At 40.4% G+C, this 20,199-nt stretch overlaps 1 protein-coding gene across 3 annotated transcripts in view; it reads right to left on the bottom strand.

Moving 5' to 3' along the window:
* Positions 1-20,199, bottom strand: part of prim2 (DNA primase subunit 2) — a 212,825-nt gene that overhangs the window by 52,270 nt on the left and 140,356 nt on the right. For all 3 annotated transcript variants that reach the window (XM_041188639.1, XM_041188641.1, XM_041188642.1), the window contains one exon: positions 11,898-11,965. In XM_041188639.1, the coding sequence (XP_041044573.1) occupies positions 11,898-11,965 (68 nt within the window). The remainder of the gene's footprint in view (positions 1-11,897; positions 11,966-20,199) is intronic.

Below are 20,199 nucleotides of genomic sequence, written 5' to 3'. Positions count from 1 at the left end.
CAGTTTCTCTCTCCACAGATGTTGTCTGACCTGCTGAGCACTTCCAGCATTTTGTTTCATCTTAAGGAAGCTTCACTTAAAAAATTGAAACTGAACAGTTACAAGTGGTGCAAACAGAGATTTATTTCAAATTATGAAGGAATGGTTACGATCAAATTATAATTCATAGTTAAAAATGCAAAATTTAGCTCCCCATTTTTGAGAACTGAAATGTTTATTCCACACAGCACATTTTAAGTACTTTTCTCATGGGCAAGGTTCAACACAATAACGTGGGGTCAACAATCAAATTGAACGGTGCATTATAATGGGAGTGTTCACATACACAACTTTACTTTAAGTTCTTGTGTTAATAGACTAAGTTCAGTGTACAGGCAAGGATCCTCTGAGTTGATCAACTCCGGTGCAATTTGACTTGCATATTAGGTGAAGCATTTGGTATATTTCCTATGTTCCCTATCTCTTGGATTTGATGTGTCCTTGCGTTTAGCAAACATTCCTCTTCCCATAGAGGCCATCTTCACTATGATGCAGTAAACGGCAGTTTTAGAAAAGATTTGTGTCAGCTTTCATGAACTCCTTTAATTTTGCTTTTCTTGCATTTTATATTCATATAGTGCATTTAATGTAGTTAAACAAAGTCCCAAAGAGCTTAACATGAACCACAATAATAAAAATATTTTTGACCTCAAATTTACAATTTACAAAGGCAATATGAATGTTCTATATATAATCATCAGAATTTTCATAAGCGCCATATAAATTAAGCCAGAGGTATTAAAGGGGATATAACTGCATCGATAGAAAGAGGTGCAAGAGGTAAAAAGCAGTGTTGTTTCCCAGGTATCTTTTCTTGGACTTCTTTTAATATCCATTTATATAAATGGTTTGGACATAGGCACAATGGGAATGGTAGACATTTGCTGATTATGTCAAATTTCCTGCATAACACTGTGAAAAAGACTTGCATTTATACAGTGCATTTCAAAACCTCAGGACGCCCCAAACCTTTTACATCAAAAAAGCTTTTTTTTGGGAAATGCAGTCAGTGCTGCAATATAGAAATCACAGCTGCTAATTTGCACACAAAATGCTCCCTCCCACAAATAGCAATGTGGTAATGACCAGTAATTTTGTTCTTGTGACGTTGATTGGGGAATGAATACTGGCCAGTACACGAGGCAGAACTCCCCTACTGTTCTTCAAAATGGTGGCTGTAGAATCTTTCATACGCATTCGAGGGAGGGCAGACAAGAAGTTGGTTTAACGTCTCATCCAAAAAGATGGCACCTCTGACAGTGCAACATGCCCTCAATACTGGATTGGAATGTCAGCGCTGATTTCGTGCAAGTCTGTACAGTGGGGCTTGAACCTGCAACCTTCTGACTCAGTAGTGTTATGAACTCAGTAGAGACCAGTAATCTCTTTTTTAAAAAATTATTTACTGAAGGAATGAAGCCACAAGATTCCACAGTTTAAAACAGAAGAAGTTTTACTATACAAAAGTCAACAAAGCAAACACTAAATACCATCTATCCTATACTCTAACTTTCATAATTAACGTGAGTTAAACATGAACTAACAGGCAAATTGTGGTCGAATATAAACTATAAATTGCACACTAAATGGTAGATACAACTGAGACAGATCTTATGAATTGGCTCAACAGTCCACTCAGGCTGCAGTGATCACACTTAGTCACAAAGTCCTTCAATCTCTGCCTTCCTCAAGGACTGCTCTTCTTTTAGGAGCTAGTCAGTTCCCCAGCCAACAGCAGCACACAACCTACCTGACGTTCCATAGGCATCGTCTTCACCACAAGCGGCATGCTCAACTCAGTCTGGATGGCGTAGATTCCACATTGTTACCTTCAAGTAACAAAAACAGCTGCAAAAATCTATTCTCTTTGCTTATTCTCAGCTTCTAGATCGAGTCTCTTCCTCTCGAGCCTTCTTCAGCTTGTCTGTTCTGCATCAGTGGACTCAACAACTGCTACTGCACACCATGGACTGATCTGTCCTTTTATATTTTCTGGGAAACTGGGTTTATCCTATAATCTTTTATCTTTGAGGCTCTACTTGAGGTCTGGCCTTGGGTTATGCTGATAGTGCCAATCTGGAGAAGCCATTTTCTTGATGACGTAAGTATATGGACAATTTTATTGCGTGCAGCATGTCTTTTGTAAACTTTCTTTAACTGCTGATAAACTGGGCATTAAATTGAGAATCATTCCAAGTCATAGTAATGATATGGAAATGCCCCAAAGACAAAAGCCTCAAAGACAAAGGTTATAGGACAACTGCTACTGCACAGCATGGACTGATCTGTCCTTCTATATTTTCAACAAGATTTATTTTCGATTTCCCAACCCCAGCTTGCTCCTGATTTCCTTAGAGATTGGGATGTTCAGTTTCATTTCTGTGTTTACCTTTTCTGCTTCCCCTTCAGTTGCATTTTCAGTTCAATTTCTGCTTTTAGGTAGGTGCACCATCCACTACTGACACCCAAGTAGAATTCAAGATAATATTTAGCAGAGTAGAAAGTTAGGAAGCACACAACAACTTGGGCCTTTTCTCCAAAGCTGAATGGAAATGAAGAACTCCTAATTACGGAAGAAAATAATTCAATTACCTAGGATGTGGGAAAGCACATTATTTCAATTATTGACAGTTTTACCTCTAAAAGGATAGCTATTTTCTCCAACGGTGATTTTGAATCTCCTTTGGTGGATCCAAAATAACAAATAAATATTTAAATGGTTATAACTTCTGCCTATTCCAAAGAAGCATTCTTTTCCAAAAACAAACGTCAGTGATTTTCAAACACGTCCATTACTTATAAAACAACTGTCCCTTGAACAGTGCTCTGATATGGCTAGAGCAAAATGATACACAAGCTCAAAACTATTGTTGAAATCATGGTTGGGGACAGGGAACAACAGGGAGGAACTTGAATTACATCATTGCAAAATTTGAGCACGATAGTGTTCATAGAGGACTTCTTGGACCAATGAACACAATAGCCCCAACAAGTGATTGTTACTGGTAAGTGAAAAAGTAAAATAACCTTCATGGTCCAACTTTCAATTGTTAGATTGATTTAAACTACTCTTTGAACATGGACATTTTGTCAAAATAGCAACATAAGAACAGGATTCAGCTATTCAGCTCCTCAAGCCTGTTTAGTCAATGAATTACATCAGGGCTGATTTGTATCTAAATTTAGCTGCCTTGGTCTCATATGCCTTAACACCTTTATCGAACAAAAGTCAACATGAACACGTGAAGCATAACTATAATGCATAAACTCAATTGGACTGATGACTGGGGCAATTTCCATGCCATCACATTGACTTGGAAAGATTCTCAATTTAATGCCCAGTTTATCAGCAGTTAAAAATAGTTTACAAAAGACATGCTGCACGCAATAAAATTGTCCATATACCTACATCATCAGGCAAATGGCTTCTCCAGGCACTATCAGCATAACCCAAGGCCAGACCTCAGGTAGAGCCTCACAGGCAAAAGGGTATAGGATAAACCCAGGTGTTTTGCCTAGTTTGTTACAGTTGGTACAAGTTACTCCACATACAATAATCACACGGCTTCTACAAATAATTGACATCTTGTCCATCACAATATTCATTTTTGAGTTAAGAGTAAATCACTGCCCTACTCAGGTGTCAGCGTCTGTGTAACTGTTTTGTACAGCATCATAGCTTGTTATAACTGCTTTCTAAAAGGCATGTTTAGTGTTTAAAATGTAATCAGCAATATTTTCAAGGGCTTTTAAGAGGTTGATTCTTCAGTGGCACTGAATGTGTTCCCATCCCCTGGGAACAGTGGTAAATGTATTCCATTTGAACTTTCTATAATTGCTTCAAGTTTAAACCGATACACCAATAGAGGCTAAGATAATAGCGACTGTTTAAATTCCAACACTGGGTCTTGTATAATTTGTGCAATTCTCTGCAAGCCTTTCAAAATGATCAAAGTGGCTACAGAATACTGAAGGCACTAGCACAACATGTTCAATTAGTGTACGAGCACTTTAAATGACAAGTAATACAATAAGAACAATCGAGATGCACTGAAACACAACTCGCAAAAGAAAAATGCTCACTTCCACAGTCTAATCAAAGCAGAACCCTAAAAGAAATTTGTACTTACTCATGCAGAAATGTTTCTGGGAACATAACGATTATAAATAGACTTTAACAACCGAATCACAAGTTTCAAGTTTTTTTTTTAACCTTTACTCCAACAGAAATATTGCGGTTTTGCATGAAAATGAGTAATGGCACCAGGGAAAACTCCCTTGGTTCTTCTTTAACATAGTGCCGTTGGATCTATTACATTCACCTGAGGGGGCAGAGAGTGCTCGGGCTAGCATCTCAACCAAAAGTCAGCAGTGCCAACAGTTCAGTGCTCAAAGGTCAGCCTGGATAATACATTCGAGTCTCTGCAACTTGGCCTGAGTTCATAATGGAGGAGGCTTTTGTGAACCATCAACACAAGTGTGGACCAATTGGCCAAATGACCTATCTCTGAGCTGCGCATTGCATGTAATTCTCCACCATCCTGAGGCCTCAGCCATTTCTCCCAGGAGCAAAGAATTGCCTTTTTAGAAAAAATAGATAACATTACTCCAACTATCGTTGTATTTTCTTTCTAATGAGAAAATTCTTCAGGTTAATAATTAAAAAAAAGGTGTATCAGCATATGTCAAAAAGAAATGACAGACTACCATTTCAGTTTAGGGCTTACTTGCAAAGATGCAGAAAGTTAGGAGAGATTTTGGTTTATATATGCACACACAGGGGGATGTTAAGTCGCTGAATGCCTGATCAGAACAAGTGCTGCAAGCAGTATCCAGAATAGTTATGAGTGGAAAGGAATTGAAGGAGGAAAAAATTTAGGAAAAGGGCAGAGGGAATGGGACAATGTGCATAGCTCTTTTCAGAGTGCGGTACAGGTACAATGGGCTGATTGACTGACATTTTATTGAGCCTCCTCCGTTGGCTCAGGCCAAGTTGCAGAGACTCGAACGTATAATCCAGGCTGACCTTTGAGCACTGAACTGTTGGCACTGCTGACTTTTGGTTGAGATGCTAGCCCGAGCGCTCTCTGCCCCCTCAGGTGAATGTAATAGATCCAACGGCACTATGTTAAAGAAGAACCAAGGGAGTTTTCCCTGGTGCCATTACTCATTCTCATGCAAAACCGCAATATTTCTGTTGGAGTAAAGGTTAAAAAAAAAACTTGAAACTTGTGATTCGGTTGTTAAAGTCTATTTATAATCGTTATGTTCCCAGAAACATATCTGCATTAGTAAGTACAAATTTCTTTTAGGGTTCTGCTTTGATTAGACTGTGGAAGTGAGCATTTTTTTAAGAAAGCGGAAAGTTATCAACGACTGACTTTTTTTGAAGCTTTTTTCACATATCCTACTGTCACTATAGGGTTCATTGCTTCTACACAGAGCATTGTGGGTGAATGGGCATGGAAGTGCTGTAGCTTGGCATGGGGGGGCATGAGCACCCTTAGGGAGTGGGTGGGGTCATATCTTAGCATGGGGCCATAGAAACATAGAAAATAGGAGCAAGAGTAGGTCATTCGGCCCTTCAAGCCTGCTCCATCATTTAATATGATCATGGCTGATCCTCTACCTCAACGCCGTACTCCCGTGCACTCCTCATGCGCCTTGACACGAGTGTCCAAAGGGGGTGTTTGGGGGGCATGAGGTAGCATGGATGGAGCTTGGGGAGTGTATGGGGGTGACAAGTACGAGGGCCTGTTTTTATTATAACTGGGCACAGTCCCACAGCACCAAGGAGGGCCTATTAAACAGCCCACCTCCGCACCCAGCAGCCCGTGGCTGCCTCCAAACCTTTTCCTAGGTCGGCTGGCCCAACTGCAGCCCTTACCCATGACCCCACCCAATCCCAATGAAAATCCCTTCCTTGTGGACACTTTCTCCCAAAGTGGGCAGGCTGAGCCAGGAATTTTCCCAACACGAGGATGAAAATCCAGCCCAATGACTCTCCTGATCCCTTCTGCCAAAATGCATCACCTCACTCTTCTCTATTAAAATCCCCACCTGCCCATTCTACTAGATAAAAGCAAAGAACTGAGGATGCTGGAAATCCAAAACAAAAACAAAAATACCTGGAAAAACTCAACAAGTCTGGCAGCATCGGTGGAGAGGAGCACAGTTGATGTTTCGAGTCCTCATGACCCTTCAAGAGAACTAAGTAAAAATAGAAAAGGGGTGAAATATAAGCTGGTTTAAGGGGGGGTGGTGTTGGGACAAGAAGAGTTAGGTAGAGGGCCAGTGATTAGGTGGAGATAACCAAAATATGTCACAGACAAAAGGACAAAGAGGTGTTGATATTATCTAAAGGAATGTGCTGAATTTGTTGAAGGGTCATGTGGACTCGAAACGTCAACTGTGCTCCTCTCCACCGATGCTGCCAGACCTGCTGAGTTTTTCCAGGTATTTTTGTTTTTGTTTTGCCCATTGCCTATGTCCTGCTGCAATCCAATTGGTTTCATCCCCAACGTTTGCCACTTCTCCCTCATGTAGTTAACTAGCTTCCTCTTAAATATATCTATGCTATTTGCCTCAACTATGTGGTAGCAAGTTCCACATTCTAATCACTCACTGGGTAAAGAAGTTTCTCTTGAATTCTTAATTGGATTTATTGGTGACTACCTTATTTACAATCTCTAGTTTTGGTATCCCCACGCAAGTGGAAGCATCTTCTCTAAGATTACAAAAGGTGTAAAGGATATCCTTATTCACATCTGGTCAACCAATGCCTCGATTTTAAAATTCTCATTCTGGTTTTCAAATCCCTCCAAGAGTTGACCCCTTCCTAACTCTGTCATCTCCTCCAGCCTCAAAACCCTCAGATATCTGAGCTCCTCTAATTCTGGCCTCCTGAGCATTCTTGATATTAATTATTTATTGTGAGGGGAATTAATTACAAAAGTAGGGAGGTTATGCTTCAGTTATACAGGGCACTGGTGGGACCACATTTGGAGCACTACGTACAGTATTGGTCTCCTTATTTAAAGAAAGATGTAAATGCATTAGCAGATTAGAGAAGGTTTGCTAAGCTAATACCTGGATTGATAAAAACAAAATACTGCGGATGCTGGAAATCTGAAACAAAAACAGAAAATGCTGGAAAAACTCAGCAGGTCTAGCAGCATCTGTGGAGACAGAAACAGACTTAACGATTCAAGTCCCTTTGACCCTTCTTCAGAGCTGTAAAGCAGCTCTGAAGAAGGGTCATACAGAACGAAACGTTAACTCTAATACCTGGATTCGGTGGGTTGTCTTATGAGGAAAGGTTGGACAGACTAGGCTTGTATCAGTTGGAGTTTAGAAGAGTAAGAGGCGACTTTATCGAAACATTTAAGGTCTTGACAGGGTGCATGTGGAAAGGATGTTTTCTCTTGTGGGAGAATCTAGAACTAGGGGTCACTGTTCAAAAATAAGGGGTCACCCATTTAAGACAGAGATGAGGAGAAATTATTTTCTCTGAGGATTGTGAGTCTTTGGAATTCTCTTCCTCAAAAGGAAGTGGAAGCAGAGTCTTTGAACATTTTTAAGGTAGAGCTAGATATATTCTAGATAAACAAGGGGTTGGAAAGTTTACTGCAGGTAGGCAGGAATGTGGGGTCAAGGTTACAATCAGATCAGCCATGATCTTATTGAATGGCAGAGCAGACTCAAAGGGCCGACTGGCCTACTCCTAATTTGGATGTTCGTATGTACATATATATACTCCAACATATCTAGTCGTGCCTTCAGCTACTGGGACTCTAGAATCATCTCCCTAAACCTCCCTTTCCTCTAAGTCGCTCCTTAAAACCTATCTTAAGTTTAATATAATATCTCTTTTCAACTCTATATCATCTTCTTCTACATCTGTGGGAGGTATGCAAATGCACAATAGGAGGGTGATTTTAGCTAGAGTTTGCTTTGTATGCTGCAAGAGAATGCTGATCCCAGGTTCAATTTACTGACTCGACTCATTTCTTGCCAATACCATTAAACTTCAATTTTCAAGTTAACTCACCCACTGCAGCACTGAGGGAGCGAGTTGAAGGAAACCTTAAATCAAGGGCCCCATCTGCCCTTTCAGGTGGACGATAAAGAATCGAGGATACTATATCCAAGAAGAGGAGGGCAATTATCCCCAGCATCTGCCAACACTTATCTCTCAGTCAACATCATTAAAAACGGATTATCTGGTCCTAAGATAAAAGCAAAATACTGTGGATGCTGGGAATCAGAAACAAAATCAAAAAATCCTGGAAAAAAACTCAGTAGGTCTGGCAGCATCTGTGGAGAGAGAAACAGAGTTAACATTTCGAGTCCGTATGACCCTTCTTCAAAGCTGTGAAGAAGGGTCATACGGACTCGAAATGTTAACTCTGTTTCTCTCTCCACAGATGCTGCCAGACCTGTTGAGTTTTTCCAGCATTTTCTGTTTTTGTTATCTATTCCTAACTACATTACTGTTTGTGGGAACTTACTCAATGCAAATTAGTTGTTGTGCTTCCTACACTACAACGGTGACTACTTTTCAAAACGTATTTCAATGGCTGTAAAACACATTGGGAAGCCCTGAGGTTGTAAAAGGAAGTTATATAAATGAAGTCTTTGTTCCTTTTCCATTAGGACAAACCTGGAAATCTGATTCAGGTAAGGAATATTTCTGGTTCTTGCCAGCCTTGTCATTCCAAAATAGCAAAGTTTGCATGCTATCTTGTTTTCAAGTCTTGATGCATTGATTTCCTTAACATCCTTTTAGGCAGACAGATATGCATCTAAGTATTTTCTTGGAAATAACACCACTCCATCTTCCATCAGATTGTTTACAGTGTCTATACTAACATGACTGTGACCCTTGTCTATCACACAAACAAGTACTAATCTCTTAAGTGTAAACTTGATCATCAGAACCAGAAATATTAAATGGCCTACACGAAGAAAAAGCGGACAGTAATACAAAATGAAGAGAATTGATTACTATTTTTTCTTAGAAATCAGTGCATTTTTCATGTAAAACAGATCAAAATGTAGCATGCAGAACTTGCAAAATGAAAATGGAACCACTAGTGTTTGAAGCAGGGAATGATTTCTTTTGGTATATGGAAAAAACACGCTAATAGTAAGAAGCTGAAGCACAGATGCCGAGGAAGACTACAGTGAGCAGCTAAATTTAAGATTATGAAGGGATTTGGGAGGAAAGATGTAGACAGGATCTTTCCAAATGTGTGCATGTTCAATACCAGGGGTCAAAAATATAAGAGTGTCACTAATGAATCCAACCACTAATAAATCTGACAGGCTATTCAGGAGAAGCTTCTTTACCAGAGTTAGGAGGATGTGGAACATGGAGTAGTCGAGGCGGATGGCATTTAGAGCCGAAGCTGGAAAAGTAGATGGGGGAAGAAAGGAATAGAAGGTTATGCTGACAGGGTGAGAAAAAGATGGGTAGGAAGCAGCGGGTGTAGAGGATAAACACTGGCACAGACAAGTTTGGCTGAATGGCCTGTTTTTGTGCTTGGCATTCGATGTAAGTTGCATCCCTCCATAGGCAAGATAACTAGCACAACATACATGTCTAAGCAAACAGGCTGTGCCCTCCATCTTGTCCAGTCTAATGCTTCAAGACTACATTCAGTGGATATGCCATAGCCACAGATGAAATAATATTGCAGTTTACAAAACGTAAGCATGGACAACGTGTTTTGCTGCCTTGAAAGTACATGCTTTGCCATAACATGTTTCCATCTCACAATGTTGGTCAGCATATCTGGGAAAAGGCTATGGAACACTTATAAAAGGCGTGACACTTTACAGTAGCAGGTTTATAATTTTGCCACCCACTCAGGCACTTGGGCTATTAGTTACTGATAAATTTTACAGATTCTCCAGGTCAGGCACTAGAACACGAGGAGTTACTATGGAAACAAATTTTTAAAGCCTCTGAAACATGAGATCCCAGCTTGTTCAGAGGCTTTAACTTTCAGTGAATTCAGTGTCACAATGTTTGCCATCTGACACGGTGGAAAATGTAACTGAACGATTTGAAAGAATAATACAAGATTGTTGCCTAGCTCAGCTTGTTAAAGAAGCAGAGTGATCATATACCAGAAATAGTGTTTAGTAGCAAGCCTAACTTGGTTATCACACCTCCACATGTAACAGCGAACGGGAAAAATATTGGAATAGTCAATTGAGAAAGTAACAAAAGCATGGATGGGGGTTGCAACAACAGTTAAACAGAAGTAGGGGCAGAGCTGGGCAATATTACAAAGATGGAAGTATGTGCTCTTGTTGATGGGCAGGATATGGGACCAGATGCTCAGTTCAGGTTAATCAGGAATCTGAAGTTATTCACAGCTTGGTCAGGCTCAGTGACTAGGCAGGGGGATAAAAACAGTGGTGAGCAGAACGGGTTTGAGTCAGACACAAAGCCTTTGGTCTTCTGGTTATTTAATTCAAGGAAATTGTAATTGATCCAGGATTGAATGCGGGACAAACACTGACAAAAACAAGTTATTGGTGGGGTTGAGGGGAGCGCCAATGCACATGTGAAACTTGGCCTCATGACTTCAACAGATGACACATAAGGGCGGTGCGTAGACGAGAAATAGGAAGTGTTGGGAGAGCGGCAGGAAGGTTGGCGGGGATGCCATGATGAACCATGTCAAAAGCTGCAGACAGATTAAGAAGCAAGACTGCACCATGGTTAGTAGGTTGTCATTCATGCCTTCAATTAGGGTCATTTCAGCACTGTGACAGGGGTAGAAACCCGAGAGCAGTTATGGCAAAGGTGGTCATGGATTTGGAAGACAACGCATTCAAGAACTGTGAATGGAAAGGTAGGTTGGAGATGGAGTGGCGGTTTAGAAGGGCAGAGAAACTAAGGACAGCTTATTTGAGCATGTGGGTAATACCGGCAGATCTGAAAGCAAGAGGGATGCAGGTTAGTTAGGAGCGAGGCAAGAGCTGTGTCTCGTTGACAAGATAAGTTTGGAGAGGTCATATGGGGAGATCGGAAAGAAACAAGACAAAGATGCAAATCCATGGCGAGGGTGGGGGAGGGATGCAGCTAAAGCAGCTGAACCGATAGTTTCAATCTTAAGTGACAAAGATGTCTATGATTTCCTCCCAGTGGAGAAAGAGACAAGGGATATCTGTGCATTTTAGGCTCAACAAAATCCCCAGCTGAAACCAAAAAGTACTTTTGTAATTTTCCATTCATGATAAACATGCCCCTGAATTTGTAACTGCGGGATACAACTGTAGTAAATCAAGGGTGCCCCAAATAACTATTCATATAGTGAAACCAATCAGCTAAGCCCAGGAACCCCTAAAGCTGTAGCTTGAAAGATTACATCTAAACATGAGTGAACTTTATTATTACAATAAAAGTTACCAGCATTGCTTTCTGCTACCTTTTAAGACATAATTACTACAGATCTCATAGAATTGATCAGGAAAGCAAAGCAATATTTCTTTCACAAATTAACATTTTTCATACATGTAATATTCCTTACATTATAGACTCAGTGCAACAACAGACTCAGTGCAACAACAGAGTGCATTTTAAACTAAAGGGCAAGCCTGGCTGCTGAGCAAAACATGTTCTTCCAATTGTCCACTATTGTTGAAACATCTGGTAAATATTACGTTTCCTTTTATGAAAGTATATACTGAAGAAAACTACAGCAACTTGCAGTCAATGCATTCACTTTGGCGTTATAGCCTAGATCTTGTATGTAGCAAATCATAGCGATAAGATCCTCATCAGCGCAGGATTAAGTTTAAACGCAGTCATAAACAAAACTCGTCATACAAGGAGTCATTACCTGAGGTGGTTCAGCAGGGGCTGGAGTCGCTCATCTGATTGTATAACAGGCAGTGATCTTGACGCAATCTGCAGAAGAGAGAGAATTTTGTAGCAAGACCCGATTCCCAAAGCAACAGTAAAGCCAAATGAATCAATGCACAATATCAAGTCAACAATACACCCCATTCACAAGTTCTGAAAAGTACATATCTCTTCTTTGAGATTAGAAGCAAAGGAGCAGGGGTAGGCCATTCAACCCCTCAAGCCTGTTTCACCATTCAGTTAGATCATGGCTGATCTGCACCTTAACTCCATTTAACCACTTTGGTTCCATAACTCCTGTCTGACAGAAATCTATCAGTGTTAAAATTTTCAACTAACTCCCACTCTCAACATCTTTGTGGGGAAGAGTTTCAGATTTCCACTACACTTTGTGTGAAGAAGTGCTTCCTGATATCACCCCTTAATGATTATTTTTAAGGTTATACCCCTTTGACCTGGACTCTTCCCCCACCAACCACCCTGAAGAAAGAGTTCCTCCATATCTATCCTATCAAATTCTCAGGTTAGCAGGCTGTTACTAGTGGGAAATTGCAAAGATTAGTGCAAGAGCCACAGCGTTCATAATCTATATCAATGATTTGGATCTGGAGGGCAAATGTAATATTTCCAAATTTGCTGAAGATACAAGACTAGGTGGGAATGAGAGCTGTGAGGAGGATGCAAGGAGGCTTTAAGCAGACTTGGATAGGCTAAGTGAACTGGTAGGAACAAGGCAGATGGAATATGTGAATAAGCGTGAAGTTGTCTACTTTGGTATTTCTTAAATGGTGAGAGGTTGGGAAGTGCAGGTGTCCAAAGGGATCTGAATGTCCTTGTTCATGAGTCAATAAAAGCTCACATGCAGGTACAGTAAGTAATTAGGAAGGCAAATGGTATGTTGGCTTTCATCAACCAAAGAGGTTTGAGTACAAGAGTAAAGATGCCTTGCTGCAATGGTATAGAGCCTTGGTGAGACCGTGCCTGGAGAAGTATGTACAGTTTTGGTCTCTTTATTTAAGGATGGACATAGTTGCCATCGAGGGAGTGCAACAGGGGCTCACCAGACTAATCCCTGGGATGGTGGGATTGTTGTATGAGGAGAGATTGAGGAAACTGGGCCTGGATTCTCTAGAGTTTCTGAGAATGAGGGGTGATCTCAATGAAATTTACAAAATTCTTAAAAGGGTGTGGCAGTGTAGATGGAGACAGAATGCTTCCCCTGGCTGGTGAGTCTAGAACCGGGGACACAGTCTCAGAAAAGGGGCAGGCCATTTAAGATTGAGATGAGGAGGAATTTCTTCACTCAAAGGGTGTTGAATCTTTGGAATCCCATAATCATTGAGCATGTTCAAGACAGAAATCGATATATTTCTGGATACTAAAGACATTGCGGAATATGGGGATAGTGTGGGAAAGTGGCATCGAGGTAGATGATCAGCCATGATCTAACTGAATGGTGGAGCAGGCTCAATGGGCCAAGTGGCCTACTCCTGATTCTATGTTCCTAAATCCTCTAATCATCTTAATCAACTAGTTCACCCATTAATCATCCATAGTTAACGAAATACAATAATTCACAACCTGTTGTCATAATTCAGCATTTTTAACCCTGGTATAACTTTAGTGAAACCACACTGCACCTCCTCCAAGATAAACCTATCCTTCCTGAGGTGCAGTCCGCAGAACTGGAGTCTAACTAGGGCTCTGCATAGCTGTAACTTATATCTGCTTTGTACTCCAACACTCTTGAGATGAGCTGCAGTATTCCATCAGCCTGTTTAATAATCTTTTGTACCTGTTGACCAGGTTTGAGTAATTTCTGTGCTGGGATTCCCATCATTTTGATCATCCACAGTTCCTTGCTTCTTGATGAAGATAAACATTGGAAAATTGCACGCCTACCCTCAAACCCTCTAACCTTTGCAGCTCTGAAAGTATTTGGAGACAAGATTTGAGGAAACACCATTAATATTTCTTTCTACAGTGTTACGATCACCGTGGAAACCAATAAACTAAAAGAACCAAACTTACAATTGACCTCAATGGAAGAAACTGATTGGCAAGATTTCACATTTTATAATTTTCACTTTATCAAACCAAAATCGACAAATTAACAGGCGAATTGTATTCAAAAAGATTATAAATTGCACTTTAAATAGCCAATACATAAAAGATAGGCCTCACAGGTTTACTGGTAGTCCCCTTCACACATATAGCACATTAAGCTTTCACAACTATGTCTTCCTCAGGTAGAGTTCAATTCCTTTTCTTCATGCAGGATTTGGTCATTGAATCACCTCAGCTTTACTCCAACCAAGTTCCAGATATGGTAGTCAACAAAAAGGTGCACTTCTGCAGAACTTCCTTAGTTCAGTTCACAACAGAGTTGATGGCATGGATTCCCCAGAGTCACCATATGACCATTCTGTAACACCTGGAGAAATGTATGGCCATCCCTGGTTAATCAGTCCACTCAAAAACTGAAGTAACTTAATTTCATTATCCTTGCTAACTCTGGCCCTCAGGCTTTCTTTATTTCAACCGTCTCACAGACACATACAAATTCCTCAGCATGCCTAAACTGCTCTACTACTGGAATCTGATCCCCAAGAGCTTTTGGATTTAATCAGCCCTGTTTCCTTAGCAACCCGAAGTCACAGTCTGATTTCCCAAAAATCTGATGTCACAGCCAGGAACCTAAAGTCACAACCCCCTTTCCCCGAAAGCTTGAAATTTTAGCTTCTCTTTCAGTTAGGAAAAATGTCTCAAAAAAAATGACTTTGAAACCAAAGTTGGTGTCCCAATCAGAATATTTGACAAGCCGTCGACACAGACAACTTGCACACACTTACCCCCGATCCCACAAATCACAGATTTCATCAAAGCAGCATAAATCTATGTTGTTATTATTTTGCTTCTTTAATTTCTTTAATCCAGTTTTGTGTGTAACACAGATACTTTGCACAAGGATGGCTGGGGAAGAAAATGAGCATGTGGACACTGGAGCAGTAAGCAATGAGGTTGGGCCAAGTTGTGGGAACTTATTGAGGGTGCAAAAATTGAATCAAGCACAGAAAAAGGGAAATTATTCAATTCCCCAATCAGCTTGACGCAGGAGCTTTTCTTTAAATGCTTATTTTTTCAATCTCATTTTTCTCCACCAAAAATATGTTGTATGGATTTAGAAAAAAAGATGACTTGGGGAAAGGGGCAAGAGGCAACAGAAAGGTTGCCAGGGATAGACAAAAAGCCAGATGCCTAAAATCTGAAATTAAAACAGAAAATACTGCAAATACTCAGGCCTGGCAACAGTAGAGGGGAGAGAAACAGTTAACATATCAAAACTGGAAGGTGTTAAAGATTTAACAGGGATTAAACAAGTGCCAAGGCAGAGAAAGAGCAAACAGTAAGGACTGTTATAGGCAGGGGTGAGAGTTTTAACCAACACACAAAAGAGAACTGAAAACAAAGGTGAACAAGGAGAGACTCAAATGGAAACCCCGTCAGAGAGAAATTTTTGCTTGAGGTGGACATTCCTAGCAGAGAAGTGACAGTGAATTGAAACAAAAGCAAAATGAAGCAGATGTTAATATGAAGGCAGAAAACACTAGAAATACTCAGCAGCCACGCAGCATATGTGGAGAGAGAAGCAGTAAACGTCTCAAGCCTGTGATCATTCATTTGAACATCAACCTGAAAATGTTAACTCTGTTTCTCTCCACAGACGTTGCTTGACCTGCTGGCTATTTCCATCATTTTCTGTTTTTATTTCAGATTTCCAGCATCTGCGGTATTTTGCTTTTGTGAAGTGGATGCTAGGTGATTTTACCAAAAGATGAAGTTAGATTGCCTACTGCAATAAATTCTTTGTTTTTTTAATACAGGTTGCCTTTCAACATCCAACACTGCTCCATTTCCTACCTCTCTCTGACCTGGAGTTTTTGGAGCTGTTATTAGCATTGTGAGCAGAAATTCCATACAACATTTTAAACGGATCTCAAGTTTCTATCGCTGTAAAAAAGTTTAAACAGATTAGCCCAAATAGCTCCACTTGTTCAACTTCAAACCCCTCTCTTTAACCATAGCATGTTAAAACTAAAAGTTTCCCTTTTCAAGTTGAATGTACATCTGTAATCATTTCTTGAAAACCATTCCAATGTTGCTTTAAGGGCTGTATGCCAATTTATCCCACCAACTCATCTCTGCTCGCAACCTGTCCTCATTCAATTGGGTGGCATAGTTTCTAAACTAACAATTTCTCATTTGAGTTGGATTGTGATGCTTTGCATGGGCATTATCAAACAAAATCCAACACCGAGCCACAAAGCAGGTGTTAAGACAGATGATCAACAGCTTGGTCAAAGAGATAGGCTATAAGAAGCGACTTAAAGGAACAGAGAGGTGTTTAGTGGTTCGATGTGGAAATTCGAGCTTAGAGCTGAGGCAGCTGAAAGCATCACTGGCAATGGTGCAGTGCACAAAAAAAAAAAATCAGGGATGCCGACAGGCCAGGATTGGAGGAGCCAGGAGATCTCAGAAGATTGTAGGGCTACAGAATATTGTGGGATAGGGAGGAGCAAGGCCATACAAAGGATTTTTAAGACAAAAGGTGTGCAGGTGCCATTCAAAACAAAGGACTCATGGAGTTGGGGGGCAATACAATAACATGGATAGAGGATTGCTTAACTGACAGGAAACATTGAATAGGGATACATGGAGCATTCTCAAGTTGGCAGGCTCTAACTAGTGGAGTGCCACAAAAATCAATGCTAAGGCCTCAATTATTTACAATCTATATTAAAAGGATAAGATAAAGAGATGGAGAGAAAAGTATCCAAGTTTGTTGATGATACAAAGCTGGGTGGGGGTACAACATGTGAGGATAAAGAGAGGCTAAAAAGAGATATAGACAGGATATCTAAAGTGGACAACAAGGGAGCAGATTTAATATTAAGTGGGGAAGTTTCCAGGTTATTCACTTTAGTAAGAATATATTACATACCAAATGTCCACATTTTCCATTATTGTCCAGTTTGCAGATAGGTTTCTGTTGATGCTACTTAAAATAGATCTTCCTGCAGAATCACTGCTTCCACTTCTTTACCTTTTTTCCCCAAACTCTGCACATGTTTTTAAAAAATATATAGCCACTCCATTATGTTTATTCTTGTCCAAGCCATCTGCCCATCTTTAATTCAGTCCTTTTCCCCATTTGATTTCATTCCTCATCTTCATACTGGGTGACCGTCTTGCGGAACATCTTTGGTCTGTCCGCAAGCATGACCCAGACCTCCCTGTCGCTTGCCATTTCAACACTCCACCTTGCTCTCATGTCCACATGTCCGTCCTTGGCCTGCTGCAATGTTCCAGTGAAGCTCAACGCAAACTGAAGGAACAGCACCCCATCTTCTGATTAGGCACTTCACAGCCTTCCAGACTTAACATTGAGTTCAACAACTTCAGATCATGAACTCTCTCCTCCATCCTCACCCCTTTTTGATCCCCTTTTTTCAAATATTTATTTTTTAATGTTTATATATTTTTTTCCCATCTATTTGTATTATTTTTTTAAAAAATTATTTCCATTTATTGTTTTATCCCCACCTTTTAGCTTATTTCGATCTTTTCTCCCACACAGTACCCCCCACCCCACCCCACTCAGGCCATCTGTCACTTGCTTATCCTGCTTTCTACTCTTGGTGTCACCATTAGCACCTCCTTTAGCCACTATCACCACCATCAACACCCCTTCGACCTTTTGTTTATGACATCTTTCGCAATCTCTTCTTTGCCTCCACCTATTGCTGGCCTTCTATCCAGCTCCACACCCATTAAACAGTATCGATTTCACCACATTTTTACTCCTTTTTAGTTCTGAAGAAGTCATAAGGACTCGAATCATTAACTCTGTCTTTCTCTCCACAGATGCTGTCAGACCTGCTGAGTTTTTCCAGCATTTTTTTGTTTTTGCTTCATACCTTGCTTGCCAATTTGTTCTCTGTATGAATATATGAATATCATCTATATATATTTTCTATCTTCACCATTTGTGGGTGCTGATTGGTTTTATATTCCAAGTGCCTCCCCATCTAGTTTAAACACGTGGTCACTCCAATACTTCTGCAGTCGTTATCCTACTGCAACCGTAATCCAGAGACTTGGTCCAATAACCCAGAGAATGTGCTCAAATCCCACATGCATGTTTCAGAATCTGAATTCAGTACCAAAACAAAATCGAGAAATAAAAAGCTGGTTATCAGCACAGCAAAGCATGAAGCTGTCAGAAAGTCGTGAAAACCTAATTGGTTCAGTAATGTCCTTTAGGGAAAGAAACCTGTTGGTCTCGCCCCATCTGGTTAATATCGGATCCCAGTCCCACACTAATAGTGGCTTCTCTCAATTGCTCCAGCAAGCTCAATTGCATCAAATCTTCAGTACGACTGTGCAAGACAACCCACCATCACCCCCTCAGGAAAACTCGGGATGGGTAATAAATGTCAGCCTTGCCAGCAACACCCACAGCCCTAGAACAGAGAAGTGCTGTGCCATTATGTTTAAACGGTCCTTGTTTGGATGCCGCCCATTTCTCCAGAAGAGCTTTCAATAGTCCCAGAGCTGGTCTCGGTGACCCCTTCCTAACACCGCATCTGCAGCCAAGCATTGATTTCTCTAACCTTCCAGTCATTCCCTGTTCCAGTGCTTGGCTGGGGAAGCAGCCCTCCTTTTAGAATGGTTTCCTAATCTCCCATCTTCATCTTGCAGGGCTTTGAGCCTTTCTTCAGCTGCATCATTGCCTCAGATGGATGCCAACAACTGGTCATCTCTCTCTCTGTGCAAAATGCTTTCTCCCAGCTGATGTAATATGTCTCATACCCTACCACATGGGTGACAACAAAGCAGGTCTTTAGCATGACATTATTTCCTATGCCCATTACCATGCAGAGATACGCAACCAGCCCAATTCAAACATTAAATACACAAAAACACATATACACCAGGGCAGCTTTTCTACACATTTAAGTGAGTTGACTGAACCTCACCGAAAAATTGTAATGACACTGCAATAACTTGAACTTGATTTCCTAGCCAGTCAATTTAATTGATTCTTCCTCACACAAAACCACAAATGACAAAAAGAAAGTGGAAAAGCTAGTATTAGTTTGTGCTTCAATTCCATATTTCATAAAACCTCATTACAATAAAAAGACAAATCACCATGATTTATAAATTCTATTTCTGAGCCATTTTTCAGCCTTATACTTAACACAAAATTGTAAAGTACGGTCAAATGGAATCCTTCCCCTCTTCAATAGCAGCAATATTACACAAGAGACCAGCTTTTCTCCAAAGAAATACAGAACATTCTCATTTGCATTTAGATGACAGCATTCTGTGCAGGATAAAAAGCAAGACTGTGGTTTGTACCAATGCACACCTTGCTGACATAATCAAGTGAAAATGAACTGAAAAACATGCATGCATCACTGACTGAAGAATTATTGGATAGCAGGGAAGAAAGAGATTAACAAATATAGATACAAGAACATATTCAAGGTTTCACCTCCTATCCCATTCAGTACATAATTTTATTATGAAAAGACAGCCTGGCGTAATATAGTGGAACTGTTTTTGGCCTCTTGAACTGAGCACAGCAGCAGGACCTCTTTGTGAACAACAGGGAAAGAAAAATTTACACAGCTCAACAAATATAAAATCATCGAACTAAACATGTGCTCGTGTCTCCTGACTCACCTGTGAAATATTTGGAGTCAAACCAAAAGATGCCTCCAATTAAGAACTCATTCTAGGCAAGAGGTCCTTTTCAAGAAGGCAGCCAGTTAATTATGCTTGGAGAGAATGGAGGTAGTTTGCAGGAGGTAGCTTCAAAGAGCTCTCTACACTTGCAACAACCCCAAATAAAACTAACGTAAGAAAATTCCATTGAAACCTCCATTATCACCGGGACAAGGACCTCACCTTGTCAAACATTAGTTTGATTGATATTTGTAGTGTGCACATCTTTAATCTTGTGTCTATAATATTGTTGAATCCTATGTGTAGGTTCCATTTTGAGAATTATCAACTGTCAATTTTGGTTATCCATCACAGGGATTCTCCTCATTCTGGATAATCAAGGCTCCATGGTGAACAGATTCAAATAAATTTATTTGTGCATCAGAGTAATAGGAAAGTTTTCAGCTGGAGAAGCCACTATATTCATTTTTGCTCCACTTGCCTTCACCCTGTTGAAGGTGGTGGCCCATGTTGGAATACGGTAC

Source organism: Carcharodon carcharias, chromosome 5 (genome assembly GCF_017639515.1).
Source record: "Carcharodon carcharias isolate sCarCar2 chromosome 5, sCarCar2.pri, whole genome shotgun sequence".
NCBI lineage: Eukaryota > Metazoa > Chordata > Chondrichthyes > Lamniformes > Lamnidae > Carcharodon > Carcharodon carcharias.
This window is presented reverse-complemented; position numbering and strand designations above follow the sequence as displayed.